Source organism: Dreissena polymorpha, chromosome 4, assembly GCF_020536995.1.
Source record: "Dreissena polymorpha isolate Duluth1 chromosome 4, UMN_Dpol_1.0, whole genome shotgun sequence".
In the NCBI taxonomy this organism is placed as follows: Eukaryota; Metazoa; Mollusca; class Bivalvia; order Myida; family Dreissenidae; genus Dreissena; species Dreissena polymorpha.
The window spans coordinates 97,897,154-97,912,933 of record NC_068358.1 but is presented as its reverse complement, the minus strand read 5'-3'; the positions used below and the strand labels follow the sequence as shown (position 1 = coordinate 97,912,933).

General features: G+C 35.1%; 1 protein-coding gene across 1 annotated transcript in view; it reads right to left on the bottom strand.

Annotated features, from left to right (window-relative positions):
- Positions 1–15,780, bottom strand: part of LOC127879857 (uncharacterized) — a 60,428-nt gene that overhangs the window by 23,557 nt on the left and 21,091 nt on the right. The window contains exons 6-16 of the mRNA XM_052426929.1: positions 15,291–15,417; positions 14,888–14,978; positions 13,061–13,138; positions 10,257–10,417; positions 9,244–9,293; positions 8,435–8,540; positions 7,420–7,593; positions 6,672–6,810; positions 6,255–6,371; positions 5,652–5,706; positions 4,942–5,109 (exon numbers count right to left, since the gene is read on the bottom strand). Coding sequence (XP_052282889.1) covers positions 4,942–5,109; positions 5,652–5,706; positions 6,255–6,371; positions 6,672–6,810; positions 7,420–7,593; positions 8,435–8,540; positions 9,244–9,293; positions 10,257–10,417; positions 13,061–13,138; positions 14,888–14,978; positions 15,291–15,417 — 1,266 coding nt within the window. The remainder of the gene's footprint in view (positions 1–4,941; positions 5,110–5,651; positions 5,707–6,254; positions 6,372–6,671; positions 6,811–7,419; positions 7,594–8,434; positions 8,541–9,243; positions 9,294–10,256; positions 10,418–13,060; positions 13,139–14,887; positions 14,979–15,290; positions 15,418–15,780) is intronic.

The following is a 15,780-nucleotide window of genomic DNA, read 5'->3' as shown; positions in this document are numbered from 1 at the left end:
ACTGATGTCTATACTGATGTCTATACTGATGTCTATACTGATGTCTATACTGATGTCTATACTGATGTCTATACTGTTGTCTATACTGATGTCTATACTGATGTCAATATTCATGCCTATACTGATGTCCATATTGATGTCCATATTGATGTCCATACTGATGTCTATACTAATGTCTATACTGATGTCTATACTGATGTCTATACTGATGTCCATATTGATGTCTATACTGATGTCTATACTGATGACTATACTGATGTCTATACTGACGTCTATACTGATGTCTATACTGATGTATATACTAATGTCTATACTGATGTATATACTGATTTCTATATTTTTATATACTGATGTCCATACTGATGCATTTACTGACGTCTATACTGATGTCTATACTGATGTCTATACTGATGTCTATAAAAATGTCTATACTGATGTCTATACTGATGTCTATACTGATGTCCATACTGATGTCTATACTGATGTGTATACTGATGTATTTATTGACGTCTATACTGATGTCTATACTGATGTCTATACTGATGTCTATACTTATGTCTATACTGATGTCTATACTGATGTCTATACTGATGTCCCAACTGATGTCTATACTGATGTCAATACAGATGTCTATACTGATGTCTATACTGATGTCAATATTGATGTCTATACTGATGTCCATATTGATGTCTATACTGATGTCTATACTGATGTCAATATTGATGTCTATACTGATGTCTATATTGATGTCCATATTGATGTCTATACTGATGTCCATATTGATGTCCATATTGATGTCTATACTGATGTCTATACTGATGTCTATACTGATGTCTATACTGATGTCTATACTGATGTCTATACTAATGTCAATATTCATGTCAATACTGATGTCCATATTGATGTCCATACTGATGTCTATACTGATGTCTATACTGATGTCTATACTGATGTCTATACTGATGTCTATACTGATCTCTATACTGATGTCTATACTGATGTCTATACTGATGTCTATATTGATGTCTATACTGATGTCAATATTCATGTCTATACTGATGTCCATATTGATGTCCATATTGATGCCCATACTGATGTCTATACTGATGTCTATACTGATGTCTATACTGATGTCCATACTTATGTCCATATTGATGTCTATACTGATGTCTATACTGATGTCTATACTTATGTCTATACTGATGTCTATACTGATGTCTATACTGATGTCCTAATTGATGTCTATTCTGATATCTATACTGATGTCTAAACTGATTTTTTTACTGATGTCTATACTGATGTCTATACTGTTGTCTATACTGATGTCTATACTTATGTCTATACTGATGTCAATACTGATGTCTATACTGATGTCTATAGTGTTGTCAATATTGATGTCTATACTGATGTCTATACTGATGTCCATACTGATTTCTATACTGATGTCTATACCGATGTATTTATTGATGTCTATACTGATGTCCATATTGATGTCCATATTGATGTCTATACTGATGTCCATACTGATGTCTATACTGATGTCTATACTGATGTCTATACTGATGTCAATATTGATGTCTATACTGATGTTCATATTGATGCCCATACTGATGTCAATATTGATGTCATTACTGATGTCTATACTGATGTCAATATTGATGTCATTACTGATGTCTATACTGATGTCCATACTGACGTCTATACTGATGTCTATATTGATGTCCATACTGATGTCTATACTGATGTCTATACTGATGTCTATACTGACGTCTATACTGATGTCTATACTGATGTCTATACTGTTGTCTATACTGATGTCTATACTGATGTCAATACTGATGTCCATACTGATGTCTATACTGATGTTTATACTGATGTCTAAACTGATGTCTATTCTGATGTTTATACTGATGTCTATACTGTTGTCCATACTGATGTCCATACTGATGTCCATACTGATGTCCATACTGATGTTCATACTGATGTCCATATTGATGTCTATACTGATGTCCATACTAAAGTCCTTATTGATATCCATACTGATGTTCATACTGATATCTATACTGATGTCTATACTGATGTCTATACTGATGTCTATACTGATGTCTATACTGATGTCTATTCTGATGTCTATACTGATGTCTATACTGATGTCCATATTGATGTCCATACTGATGTCTATACTGATGTTTATACTGATGTCCATACTGATGTCCATACTGATGTCTATACTGATGTCTATACTGATGTCCATACTGATGTCCATACTGATGTCCATACTGATATCTATACTGATGTCTATACTGATGTCCATACTGATGTTTATACTGATGTCCATACTGATGTCCATACTGATGTCTATACTGATGTCCATACTAATGTCCATACTGATGTCCATACTGATATCTATACTGATGTCCATACTGATGTCCATACTGATGTCTATACTGATGTCTATACTGATGTCTATACTGATGTCTATACTGATGTCCATACTGATATCTATACTGCTGTCTATATTGATGTATATACTGATGTTTATACTAATGTCTATATGTTTTATATACTGATGTCCATACTGATGTCCATACTGATGTCCATACTGATGTCTATACTGATGTCTATACTGATGTCTACACTGATGTCTATACTTATGTCTATACTTATGTCCATACTGATGTCCATACTGATGTCCATACTGTTGTCTATACTGACCTCTATACTGATGTCTATACTGATGTATATACTGATGTCCATACTGATATCTATACTGATGTGCATACTGATATCCATACTGATGTCTTTATTGATGTCCATACTGACGTCTATACTGATGTCTATATTGATGTCCATTCTGATGTCTATACTGATGTCTATACTGATGTCCATACTGATGTCTATACTGATGTCTATACTGATGTCCATACTGATGTCCATACTGTTGTCTATGCTGACGTCTAAACTGATGTCCACACTGATGTCCATACTGATGTCAATACTGATGTCCATACTGATGTCCATACTGATGTCCATACTGATGTCCATACTTATGTCCATTCTGATGTCTATACTGATGTCAATATTGATGTCTATACTGATGTCCATATTGATGTCTATACTGATGTCTATACTGATGTCTATACTGATGTCTATACTGACGTCTATACTGATGTCTATATTAATGTATATACTAATGTCTATACTGATGTATATACTGATTTCTATATTTTTTATATACTGATGTCCATACTGATGTATTTACTGACGTCTATACTGATGTCCATACTGATGTCAATACTGATGTCTATACTGATGTCCATACTGATGTTCATACTGTTGTCTATTCTGATGCCTATACTGATGTCTATACTGATGTCTATATTTATGTCTATACTGATGTCTATACTGATGTATATACTGATGTATATACTGATGTCTATTATAATGCCTATATGTTTTATATACTGATGTCCATACTGATGTATTTACTGACGTCTATACTGATGTCCATACTGATGTCCATACTGATGTCCAAACTGATGTCCATACTGATATCCATACTGATGTCTATACTGATGTCTACACTTCTGTCTATACTGATGTCTATACTGATGTCTATACTGATGTCTATACTGTTGTCTATACTGATGTCTATACTGTCGTTTATACTGATGTCTATACTGATGCCTATACTTATGAATATACTGATGTCTATACTGATGTCTATAATGATGTCTCTACTGACGTCTATACTGATGTCTATACTGATGTCCATACTGATGTCCATACTGATGTCTATACTGATGTCTATACTGATGTCCATACTGATGTCTATACTGATGTCTATACTGATGTCTATACTGATGTATATACTGATGTCCATACTGACGTCTACACTGAGTCCATACTGATGTTCATAGTGATGTCTATACTGATGTCTATACTGTTGTCCATACTGATGTCTATACTTATGTCTATACTGATGTCCATACTGTTGTCCATACTGATGTCTATACTGATGTATATACTGATGTCTATACTGATGTCTATACTGACGTCTTTACTAACGTCTATACTGATGTCTATACTGATGTCTATACTGATTTCTATACTGACGTTTATACTGATGTCAATACTGATGTCTATACTGATGTCTATACTGATGTCTATACTGATGTTTATACTGACGTCTATACTGATGTTCATACTGTTGTTCATACTGTTGTCCATACTGATGTCCATACTGATGTCTATTCTGATGTCTATACTGATGACTATACTGATGTCTATACTGACGTCTATACTGATGTCTATCCTAACGTCTATACTGATGTCTATACTGTTGTCTATACTGATGTCTATACTGATGTCTTAACTGATGTCTATACTGATGTCTATACTGACGTCTATACTGATGTCTATACTAATGTCTATACTGATATTTATACTGATGTCGATACTGATGTCTATACTGATGTCTATATTGACGTCTATACTGATGTCTTTACTGATGTCCATACTGATGTCTATACTGATGTCTATACTGTTGTCCATACTGATGTCTATGATGATGTCTATACTGTTTCCCATACTGATGTCTATACTGTTGTCTACACTGATGTCTATACTGATGTCCATACTGATGTCTATACTGTTGTCTATACTGACGTCTATACTGATGTCTATACTGATGTCTATATTGATGTCTATACTGATGTCTATACTGATGTCTATATTGATGTCTATTCTGATGCCTATACTGATGTCTATACTGATATATATACTGATAAATGCAAGAGTTACTATCAAGAGGCGTCAAAACGTGTTTTTTTTTAATATTACCTGGCCGACGTTTATTTGTGGATCCGACCGTAATATATATACGGTATACGGATAGAGAGGGAGAGGGCGAGAGAGAGATGTAAAGATAAAGAACTATACCGGTTATATTGATATTGCCTAAGCGATGCTTCTCGCAGGTTGCGCAGCACTGTTTTCTCTCTTCTTCCATGTAACAGTTATAGGACGTATCGTTGGTACCCATCTTTTGAAAGCACGTTTCAGTCGATCCGATGAGAGAATACGGTGTATCACCGAACGGACACATCTCTGAAAGGCAGTTATTACATATATATGTTGATCACTGATAGGATGATGTAATTAATTATTTCAATATCACGTTTTATGTCTTTGGTTCCATAACAATCGGCAATATATATCTATTGCGGATTAAATAGTCGTTGCACTTTTGATTTCGTTGTTGAAACGAAAAATGCGATTTTTGTAAATATAGTCAACTTTTTAATGATCTTGTATGTAGGCTGATTTGCATGTTTTGACGATGCTTTTCTGTTCTGTCATATGTTCGTTATTTACAGATATTTTAGTTTTAATTGCAAATAGGGTGAAAGGGCTTACGGTCACCCTAAATCAATTTATACAAGTACTTGACTTATGAGCCAAGCAGAGTGTGAACGCTGTTTCCAACTCATGAGCAATACGTAGCTATATTTTTAATAAAACTAAATTTTATTATAATGCATGCTTCTAATTAGGCGATAATCTAGCATATAGGGAACCTCCCTCCAGGTTTTATTCGATTATCCTCGGTTTTGGATACCTCAAAAGTTATAAAAAAGATCAACAATTACCGTCTGAAAACTTTGGCGCGTTTTCCTTAGACACGCACTCTCCTTTCTGACATATCTAAAAGAGAAATAAAAAATTGAATCCAAATGTTTTATAAGACAAAATGATATTTATTTTCTTAGACAATACGTAAATTATATAATTTCCATGTGTCGTTATTTATAGGTCAATAAACGAAAATGTTCGGTATTTTAAGCATGAATTATATTAAACCACGACATTAAACGTTTGGCCTATTTGTTAAATATTTAGGCTTAGGAACAATTTTGCTGAATTATGAACAGTTCTAGGGGAAAATAAATGTTTTTTGAATTGTGAAAAGCACTTAAATGCTTGTCGAGCTTGCTTGAACGTTTCTTCATGTACATGATTTTCTTGCGTCCAACACGTGAACTCTGTCTGTTTTAAAAGTCTTAAAATGTAATATCGTATTTATTGAGCCCAAAGGGCATCCTTGTTCAAAGCATAAACATAAACTAAACAACTGCCATCATATAACTTAACCCGATGAGTAGACTGATGATGTATGTAATACTGAACATTTTGTAAAAATGAATGTGTGATATGTGATCAGAATCGTGTACGAAATACACATATCACCGTACTTTTCCGCTCCCGCACGTCGTCCCATCGAAGGCAAGGATAACACTGTATTGGTTCGAGTCCGGTAAAGAGCATGCCATCCTCGTACAAATGCTGCTGAAGTTGGAGCTGTAGACAGCCTGTTTAATACATGTAACGTAAAATATGTTAGTTTTTGTGTGAACTGTTTTTAATACTTGTTTAAGTATATGTGTGCTCACCATGTATAGCAAAAATGGGAACAAAAATACTCAACGATACATTCCTAACATTACAATTGCATTTTTGAAATAGGATTTTTATTATTTGTATTTGGGCGAATAAAGACAAAATGGCAAATAAAAACGTAGCCAAATTACTACATAAGTAACTGAATTTCAGTGGATACAATCACAGTTATATTGACTACGAAACTAATAAAAGCATTCAATTGGTTATACTCGATATAAGGCTGATTTGGGACCGCGTGCCATCTCGCACTGTTTGTCCGGTGGATACACTTGACCAAGAAGGCCACTGAGATAAGGGTCAAGGTCAGACGTGTTGTAGTTGGACGTCAGGTTCGTTAAGCAGTTTCCCCTGAAGCAATATGCAAGCGACCAAAATGAATGACGACACATTGTTGAAACCATCGCTAGTGCAGAGATGAGTTGAGCCGCGTTCTGAGAAAATTGGGCTTAATGCATGTGCGTAAAGTGTCGTCCCAGATTAGCCTGTGCAGTCCGCACAGGCTAATCAGGGACGACACTTTCCGCTTTTATTGTATTTTGAGTTTCAAGGAAGTCCCTGCTTACCGAAAATCAAGTTTAGGCGGAAAGTGTCGTCACTGATTAGCCTGTGCGGACTGCACATGCTAATCTGGGATTACACTTTACGCACATGCATTAAGCCCAGTTTTCTCAGAAAACGACTCAGTTTTTCCGTTTGGTGCCGTTTCATAGTTCACAAATTATCAGTTTCATATACATGATATATTTTATAAATGCGACTCATTAGCCTATAAGACATACTTAGTATTACTACAGCATACTTCTAATACAAATCGATGCAAAGTACTCTGTATTCGCAATAAAAAAGCATTAAATAGATATGATCATTGCGACAAACCTGCACAAGATAATACTACTTGATGAAAAAGACCGTTGTATACATTTGTATACACTGACATAAAACAATTATTTTACTTACGTTTTGTTTAGCGTTGTAATGTGGTTGGTAAAGTAGGCGATAGAGCAATTAGAAAACCGAAACATGCGGAGATTAACTGTAGCGTCTGTTGTGTTCACAGAGGAGTCGGCTGCCATTATGTATTTGTCATTTGGAATGCAATTGTTTCCTTCGCCGTCGTGTGCTGCATTCAGGCTAAACAATAAACATATAAAATATAGGTTATTTTATTGGCATTTTCACATTGCAACGTTCGTACATTACAGCGCACGAAATCTACATGAGTAACTGCAACCGACTTAATTTCCACATTTTTTAAAGAAGTTTTCATTGTTTATCAGCATTCAATATCTGCGATCTCAGCCGATCGGGAAATATTTGGCGGCGCCTAATATGCAAGCTTACCAAGAAATGGCTTTCTGGTGAGATAAGGTTGTAATTAATGTGCGCCGTGCACTGTGAAAAGGGGGTTTATGGCATGTGCGTAAAGTGTCTTTCAAGATTAGCCTGTAAGCCCGCACAGGCTAATCAGGGACAACACTTCCCGCTTAACTAGATTTTTGCTCAGAAGAGACTTTATTTGAAATAAAAATATAAAAGCGGATTGTGTCGTCCCTGATTAGCCCGTGCGAAATACACAGGCAAATCTTGGACGACACTTTACGCACATGGATTAAACACCCTTTTCACAGAGCACGGCCCAAATGCATGCTGCTTACACAAAGAGATTTCTCTGACATTGACTCGTTGTCTGAGCGCTACATTTGAAATGGACACACATGCCATGCATGTTAGACATATGTAGTAAAGGAACTGCCCATACGAGAAAGTTGCGGTGTAATTTTTGTATATGGTATCAACCATTAGCACAAAGTGACTTCAATATGTTAATCATTTCACATTCGAGCTAATTGATCGACAACTATCTTGCAGTTTTAAATACAGTAAGCTACAAGTATTACATGAATGGCGCGTCTTAGAAACAATGTCAGTCACCGAATATACGCACGTATCGGTATTTGCAACATACACTTACTTGTGGCCAAGTTCATGTGCAGCCACTGTTCCAACTATGGCGTTAAAGTGGTCTTCAACAATGGAGTAACGTTGATTGCCGCATACCCCGGGGGTGTAAGCCAGTCCTCACATGAAATAATTAATAATATGCGCATTGTATTGTTAGGCAAATAATCTGTTGCAATTATCGAATAATTAATATTTATCTGAGTAATCGTGTTGCAAACTGTATTTGTACTTCATGACTACAACGCTTATTACGCTCTTGTAGCTATAAGATTATAATCGATGACTTTAAACAACAGCAAGTAAACGTAAACAAACCGTAGTAGACAAATAATATCTCCATATTATTGAACAACAAACGTAAGTTTGTTTTCAATATTTCTTTCAAGTTTAAATGCGTCATAAATAAGATTTGTGTTTAATAAACGTATCATGACAAACAATAATAAATGTTATCGCTGAACTTAATTTTATAGATAAAAAACATTCAAAGCTATATGAACAAGAGATGTGTTTGTCAAAAACACAATGCCCCCTATTGCGCCTTTGAAGCCAAATATTTGACCTTTGACCTTGAATGATGACCTTGACCTTTCACCACTCAAAATATGCAGCTCCATGAGATACACATGCATGCTAAAGTTGCTATCTTCAATAATGCAAAAGACAGACAGACAGACAGACAGACAGACAGAGACAGACACAGACAGACAGACAGACAGACAGACAGACAGACAGAAAAACAATATGCCCCCGATCTTTCGATCCCGGGGCATAAAAACAGATACATATAAACCGTAGTTCATCAGGCCAGGAACTTACCAGCAACATCAGCTCCAAACGTGTTGCCATTCAGCGCACCCATGTCGTAGCTGCAAACATATTATACAATCATTTGTAAATACCACTTAGTACATATAATGTTATTCTTCTTTGGTGAATGTGAAAATGCTATAATGAAAACACAGAGGATCAAATTTGTTTTTAATTAAGAATACATCAATAACTAAACCTCTAAGGCATGGAAATAAAAGGGCGACCACTCGACCCAGGCCCCAAAATTTTGCCATAGGTGAGTAAATGTAAAAAGCTGATAGCCTAGTTCACATTGGCACCTACCTTGGTAGAAAACCTAACTCTGACAATAATAAATCGTACTCGCACAAAACCGAAACCCTTTGCAAAAGAGTTTTGTCAAATGAAAGTTATCGATGGATTCTCTTTTACTTGTAAAGATTGTGTGATGTTGTACACCAACACATGACCAACATTCGGATTTTGATAGTGTGTTTGTTTTCCAATTTCATGAATGACACCTTTTAATAACCGGTAGTTCATGTTGTTAGAAATAAAGGTGTAGAGAAACATTAGTAAATACCTGTAAGAATATGAAAAGAAGAAACTTAAAAGGTAATTCCAAGACTGGGGGATGGAAAAAGGAAAACGTCAATTGCTATGAAATGTAGATACTTTATAGCATAAAACACTGCCCTGGTAGGTTCACATAAGGCCATAAATATTTTAAACGTTGTTCTTTTACATTTCGCTGGCTCTTAACGGGTGGTTGGCTATTTAATGCAAAATATTAGGAGTTCACTTTGGGAAATCGTGCAAAAACGTTAACTTATATTCCTTGATTATTTAGGTTAGATCCGTACTACGATTTTAACTTTACTTACGAAAACGAAATGTAAATACAGAATGAAATACATGTTCATTACCTGTCCTTAAAACTTACAGAAAATGAATAAAATGGCGACAAAACGAAAAGAATATTGACGACATATATATTGTTATTGAACGATGATGGCACGATGCAAAAGCTCATTACTTACCTGGAGAACATCATGGCGTGATCATATTTGTATTTGTTGGCTAAATTCGTGTTGGCCCAGGCTGTAAACGCAGCCAAGACCGTGTCGGCGAGAAATGCAGACCGGCCGTTAACCTTGTCCGTTCGTAAGTTATCTTGGACAAACGGGGCGCCGGTGGCGTTCTGGAAGAGTAGTGAAGTATAGATGTGAATCGCGTTCTGAGAAAACTGGGCATAATGCATGTGCGTAAAGTGTCGTCGCAGATTAGCCTGTGCAGTCCGCACAGGTTAATCAGGGACGACACTTTCCGCTTTTATGACATTTTTCGTTTAAATGAAGTCTCATCTTAGCAAAAATCCAATTTGGGCGGAAAGTGTCGTCACTGATTAGCCTGTGCGGACTGCACAGGCTTATCTGGGATGACACTTTACGCACATGAATTATGCCTTGTTTTATCATAACGCGACTCATATAACCCTGAACCACTCAGATACGCACTTTGACGCACGTGTACTCGCTTAGAAAATCAACTTAAATATTTAAGTTCTTTCTAACTACATTCACGTTTTCAAACTTATATTTTCAACTCTAAGATACTGAAGAATTGACGAGCAGCAAACAGCATAAAACCTAAAAAAGTTTTGCTTGCATGTAGCACATTTCACGTTGCTTCTGATATGGAAAGGGTAAATAATCGAAACTCTTTCACCTAAATATACTAACTCGAGCTTGCGAGAACTTAAATTCTATTCATCGTTGACCGAAATACTATGTTTATTGTTTATCAATATCATATAATCGGGCATATATTTAATTCAATGCCCATTACATCGATTATGTGACTGATAGCTGCGTAGATCTTCCGTAAATCTTGACATGCTTGTCAATGACGTCAATAGCAAATTTAACGCTTTTAATTTTGAGATCCACACGTGTTGGACAGCATAAAGTACCATGTTCATGAATCCTAATACAAATAAATAGGAAAAATGACACATTATTAGCACCTAAACTTATCAAAACCCGCTATAATTGTATTTAAGACACGTAACCAATTGCGTATACAACACAGGAAAATACATAAAACGCGACATAAAACAGACAGTTGATTTAAGTTGAGGTCCCAGTCTTAGAACGGTTGATGAAAATCATTAAGGTTTTAACCGCTTAAGTGACGCACCCAATTACTGACCTAGCTCAGAATTATTAACTAACTTAAATTTGCAGCACTTTGCATATTTACACAAGTCTCTGGTTCATGAGAGATCATACTCAGCAAAAACTCCTTGCGTGTTCAGTTGTCTGACAACGCAAATAAAGCCACAAAGCTTTTAAACCAAGAATTGACTTAGACGTACACGTGATGCGGAAATTGCATCTTATGATTTTTTATTACTGTTACGTCGATGAAGTGCGCAAATCAGTTCTTTGAAAAATATGTTCTGTTCTGTTCTCGAATATTGTAAAACAAACTTTTACAGCATGTAACTTGTGAAATTAATATTTGTATGCTAAGCTCGGAGATTACGATTAATTAAATTTAACCTATTTATGCATAGTTGACTCTCCCATTCTTCTAAATTGGATCAATTTATTTCCAAAATTAGGGATGGTTAGTACATGTATATTAATTTCTATATTCAGATTATTTCTTACAGAAATTCATTTAAACAAACAGCGAAGACCCTGATGAGACGCCGCATCATGCGGCGTCTCATTTGGGTCTACGCTGTTTGCCAATGTCTTTTTTTTCTAGACGCTAGGCATAAATGGGTTAAGATTCATTCAATTTAATATGAGAATACACAGTGTCATGAACATCGGTCGATCAATAATGACTTATATAATAATGACATTTGTTGAGAGGTCAACTTATTTTAGCCTATAAACGGGGCTCTAAATTAAATTCCTATTGAAATACGGACAGCAAAACATAAAACGCCCATACAAAATGAATTTGCTCATTTTGATGCCATTCGGATATACATATACTTTTAGCGACAGGGGTTTTGTTAAATTTATAACATCTATTTCTGTGCATGTTTACATCATGTTTTGGTGTACTTTGGTACATTAATAGATAGATCAAATCTCAATATCGCGTCAACTTTTCATAAGTAGGACATTTCTTTACGATTACATTAAAGCGTTCAACCTTGCACAAATCGTGATAAAACTGCCATAAAAATAACGGAATTGAAACTTACAGTCACGATGTTCTTACGTTAAAACAAATTTATTTTAACAAATAGATTGGAAAATAGGCGTTTTCTGCATTTAACACATATTTTGTCTTCACATTAACAAAATGAATTGATATAAATGCGTATGTTATTATCATGTGTGTAAAATAAACGTGAAATGAGTTAAAGAATATGCTTCTATGAACATTTATTTGTAATTATAAATCTAAAATAACGGAAACATACGTGAGATTTAAAATGTGTCATAAAAATTGCCACAAACATATTAATATTGTTTTGATCGAAGGAAATTTGTGACAAACCCATAATACCAATATTACCTAACGTTCTATTTAAGTAAATGTAATAATCGGTGGTAATCTAGTATGTATATCTATAATATCTTATTTTGATTTGTGTGTCATGTTCTGGTATTTTTTTCTTTCTAAATGATACATATATTCGTGAAAAGATCCTTCGCAGGCTTGTTTACGAACTTATGTTAAATTTGATTTATCGTATTTGCTATAAAATGTGTATAAAAAACATAAATATAATATGTAATGACAAATCAGGTATACGCCTTTATTTATTACATTTTTCTAGCATGCAATACGTTTTTCTAGAATGTATTGTACGTACGTCAGCGATGTAGATGCCTGCGTACCGAAGGGAGATGGTGTATCCGGAACCAGTGACACTTTCATATCGGAGGTTCATCTAAGAAATACACTCAATCTTGTGATACACAAAATGGTTAATTAAGTTCTAAACAACTTCGAAAAAGTAGGTACAAACAATAATGACCCATGTAAGCCACCAACGATAATTGCTTTCAAATACGAACGGTTTATACGGTATTGTTAAGGAACAATAAAAACAATACAAATAAACATTTTTTACCGGTTATTCCAAGTTCAAATTACAGATGATTAAAACGTCATAACGACTTATTTTTTTGGTTTCTACAATTAGTACCAATATTGTGCGGCTCTAGGATAGCCCCCCCCCCCTCCCCGGATAAGTGCCCCCTCAAAGATTATTCACTGGACGGATATTTGCACCCTCACTGTTTTTTATTGGGCGGAGAACTGCCCTCCTGCTGAAAATTAGGGGGCGGAGAAGTGCCTCCTTGTCAGAATTGATGACCCGGAGAAGTGCCCCCTAAATAAAGAAATTTCGCGGCGAGTTAAGTCGATATATAGAGCGAGAATTACAATGATAAACACATATTCATGTATAGTGAATGGTGCAGAAACGTACAAAGGGACTTAAATAATATTATCACGTGGCTGTAGAAAATTTGTGTTATTCAGTTCGATAAATGGAAATATACTTGTACTGAAATTAAATTGTTACCGGATAAAATGTGTGTGTGGGGTGGGGGGGGGCAGTTCTTCGCCCTTACAGATATGATGGGAGGACACCTCTCCGCCCCCTTTAAAATAAGGGGGCACTTCTCCGGGGGGGGGAAGGCACTTCTCCGGGGGGGAGTACCTTTCCGGAAACCACATTGTGCATTGCGGCTCAAAATACTTTATAACTGCATTATTGCAATTCATCCCGTGGGACACGTTTACAAACAAAACCAAGTGTGAATAGAGGGTACAATTCAAGCGTTTAGAGTTCAAAAGGATCAGATTAATGTGAGTGATGTTGTACTATAAATTCAATTTACAGAAAGCTTATTTTAGAGCGAATAGTCTGTATAACCAATCATGCATCACATCTCGATATACCGGTAAGGGGTTTTAATTGATCTGCAATTTTTATGACGTGTATATAAATTGGGTAGGTACACAATCGCCAAAACATCTTGTTTTCAATAAAACAAAAAAATTGCAAATCAAATACGTTTGTTCGATTTGGGAACTTAATATTGTTTATTGACAATCATTAACCCATTTATGCCTAGCGTCTAGAAAAAAGGCCTTGGCAAACAGCGTAGACCCTGATGCGACGCCGCATGCTGCGGCGTCTCATCAGGGTTTACGCTGTTTGCTTAAAGGAATTTCTGTTAAACAAAATATTCTAAATAAAGAAATAAATATACTAGACATCCCTAATTTTGGAAATAAATTGATCCAATTTAGAAGGATGGGTAAGTCCGCTAGTCATAAATGGGTTAATTAAAAGTTCTTATTAAATTATTAATAGATGCTAAAAAATCATTGTTGAAAAAATATCCTGACATTATCTTTCTGCAATGTCCTTATTTAATGTTATTTCAAATAACGATACCTAGCAAGTATTACTTTTTCATATTTGCTAAAACAGTAATTTTAGAATTGCTGGCAAGAATATCAATTATGTATTAAAGGCACTTTTTTTGCGCTCACATGTCGAATATTTTATAATAGCGCTACGTGCAGTTTTGATTAAAATGCATGTTTGACTACCGAAACACTTGTATGTTCACATTATAAACAATAATATCATTTGCGTTTTAATTGTATGGTTGGTACTAACTGTGTTGAGGACGAATGCGTAGAACTGTTTGATTTTGCTCAGTGCGCTCGCTTTTCTGGCTGCACTCTCGCCCGTCGTTTGATTATGCCAACTGTAAACAAGAATTTCGTGAAAAAATAGTGCGACCTTACATTAATGCTAAGATGAAGTTATTCTCTAACATATAATACTAACTAGTATTCAGTGGTGCGGTGGTCGAGCAATATAAAAGGTGAACGCAATATTATAAAAAAGGAGATAATTATTAAAACACGACGACATAAGTGATGTTTAAAGGGACCGTCAACTAGATTGACGAAAAATAGAAAAGTTGCAAGATACCGTATTTTTTTAAATCATTAGTTTATATTGATTGAAATATCGCTACTGGTATTGTGTATAATTTATACATGTTTAAACATACAATGAGTACAAGCCATAGTCGATCACGAAGAAAACCTCAACAATGTATGATGCAGGTGTGACCTGTCTCTTCGTCCGCAATTGTTCGTCTGACAGTATCTCCGTCGCTTTCTCCAACATGCTTTGATCTTGAATGGAAATTATTAACAACTTATGTATGGAAGGAAATATCCGCCAGTCCATTCATGTTGCCAAATGACATTACATATTGCTAATTGACAATTGCATACTGCTAAATGACAATTGCATACTACTAAATTACAATTGTATTTTGCTTTATTTATTTGTTACAAAATAATTGCGTCTTCCTTACGTCTTTACGCTTGTTTCTATCAGTTAGTGAAATATTGATTGCATACTTCTTTTTAATGTTTACTCGATGAATGTTTATCATGTATTCTCTTGAGTAAATGACAAATGAATTATTTCTGTTAAATTGTTCATGTGGCTATCTTCTTGTTGCTGAAATATTGTCATTTGAATATTGCTAG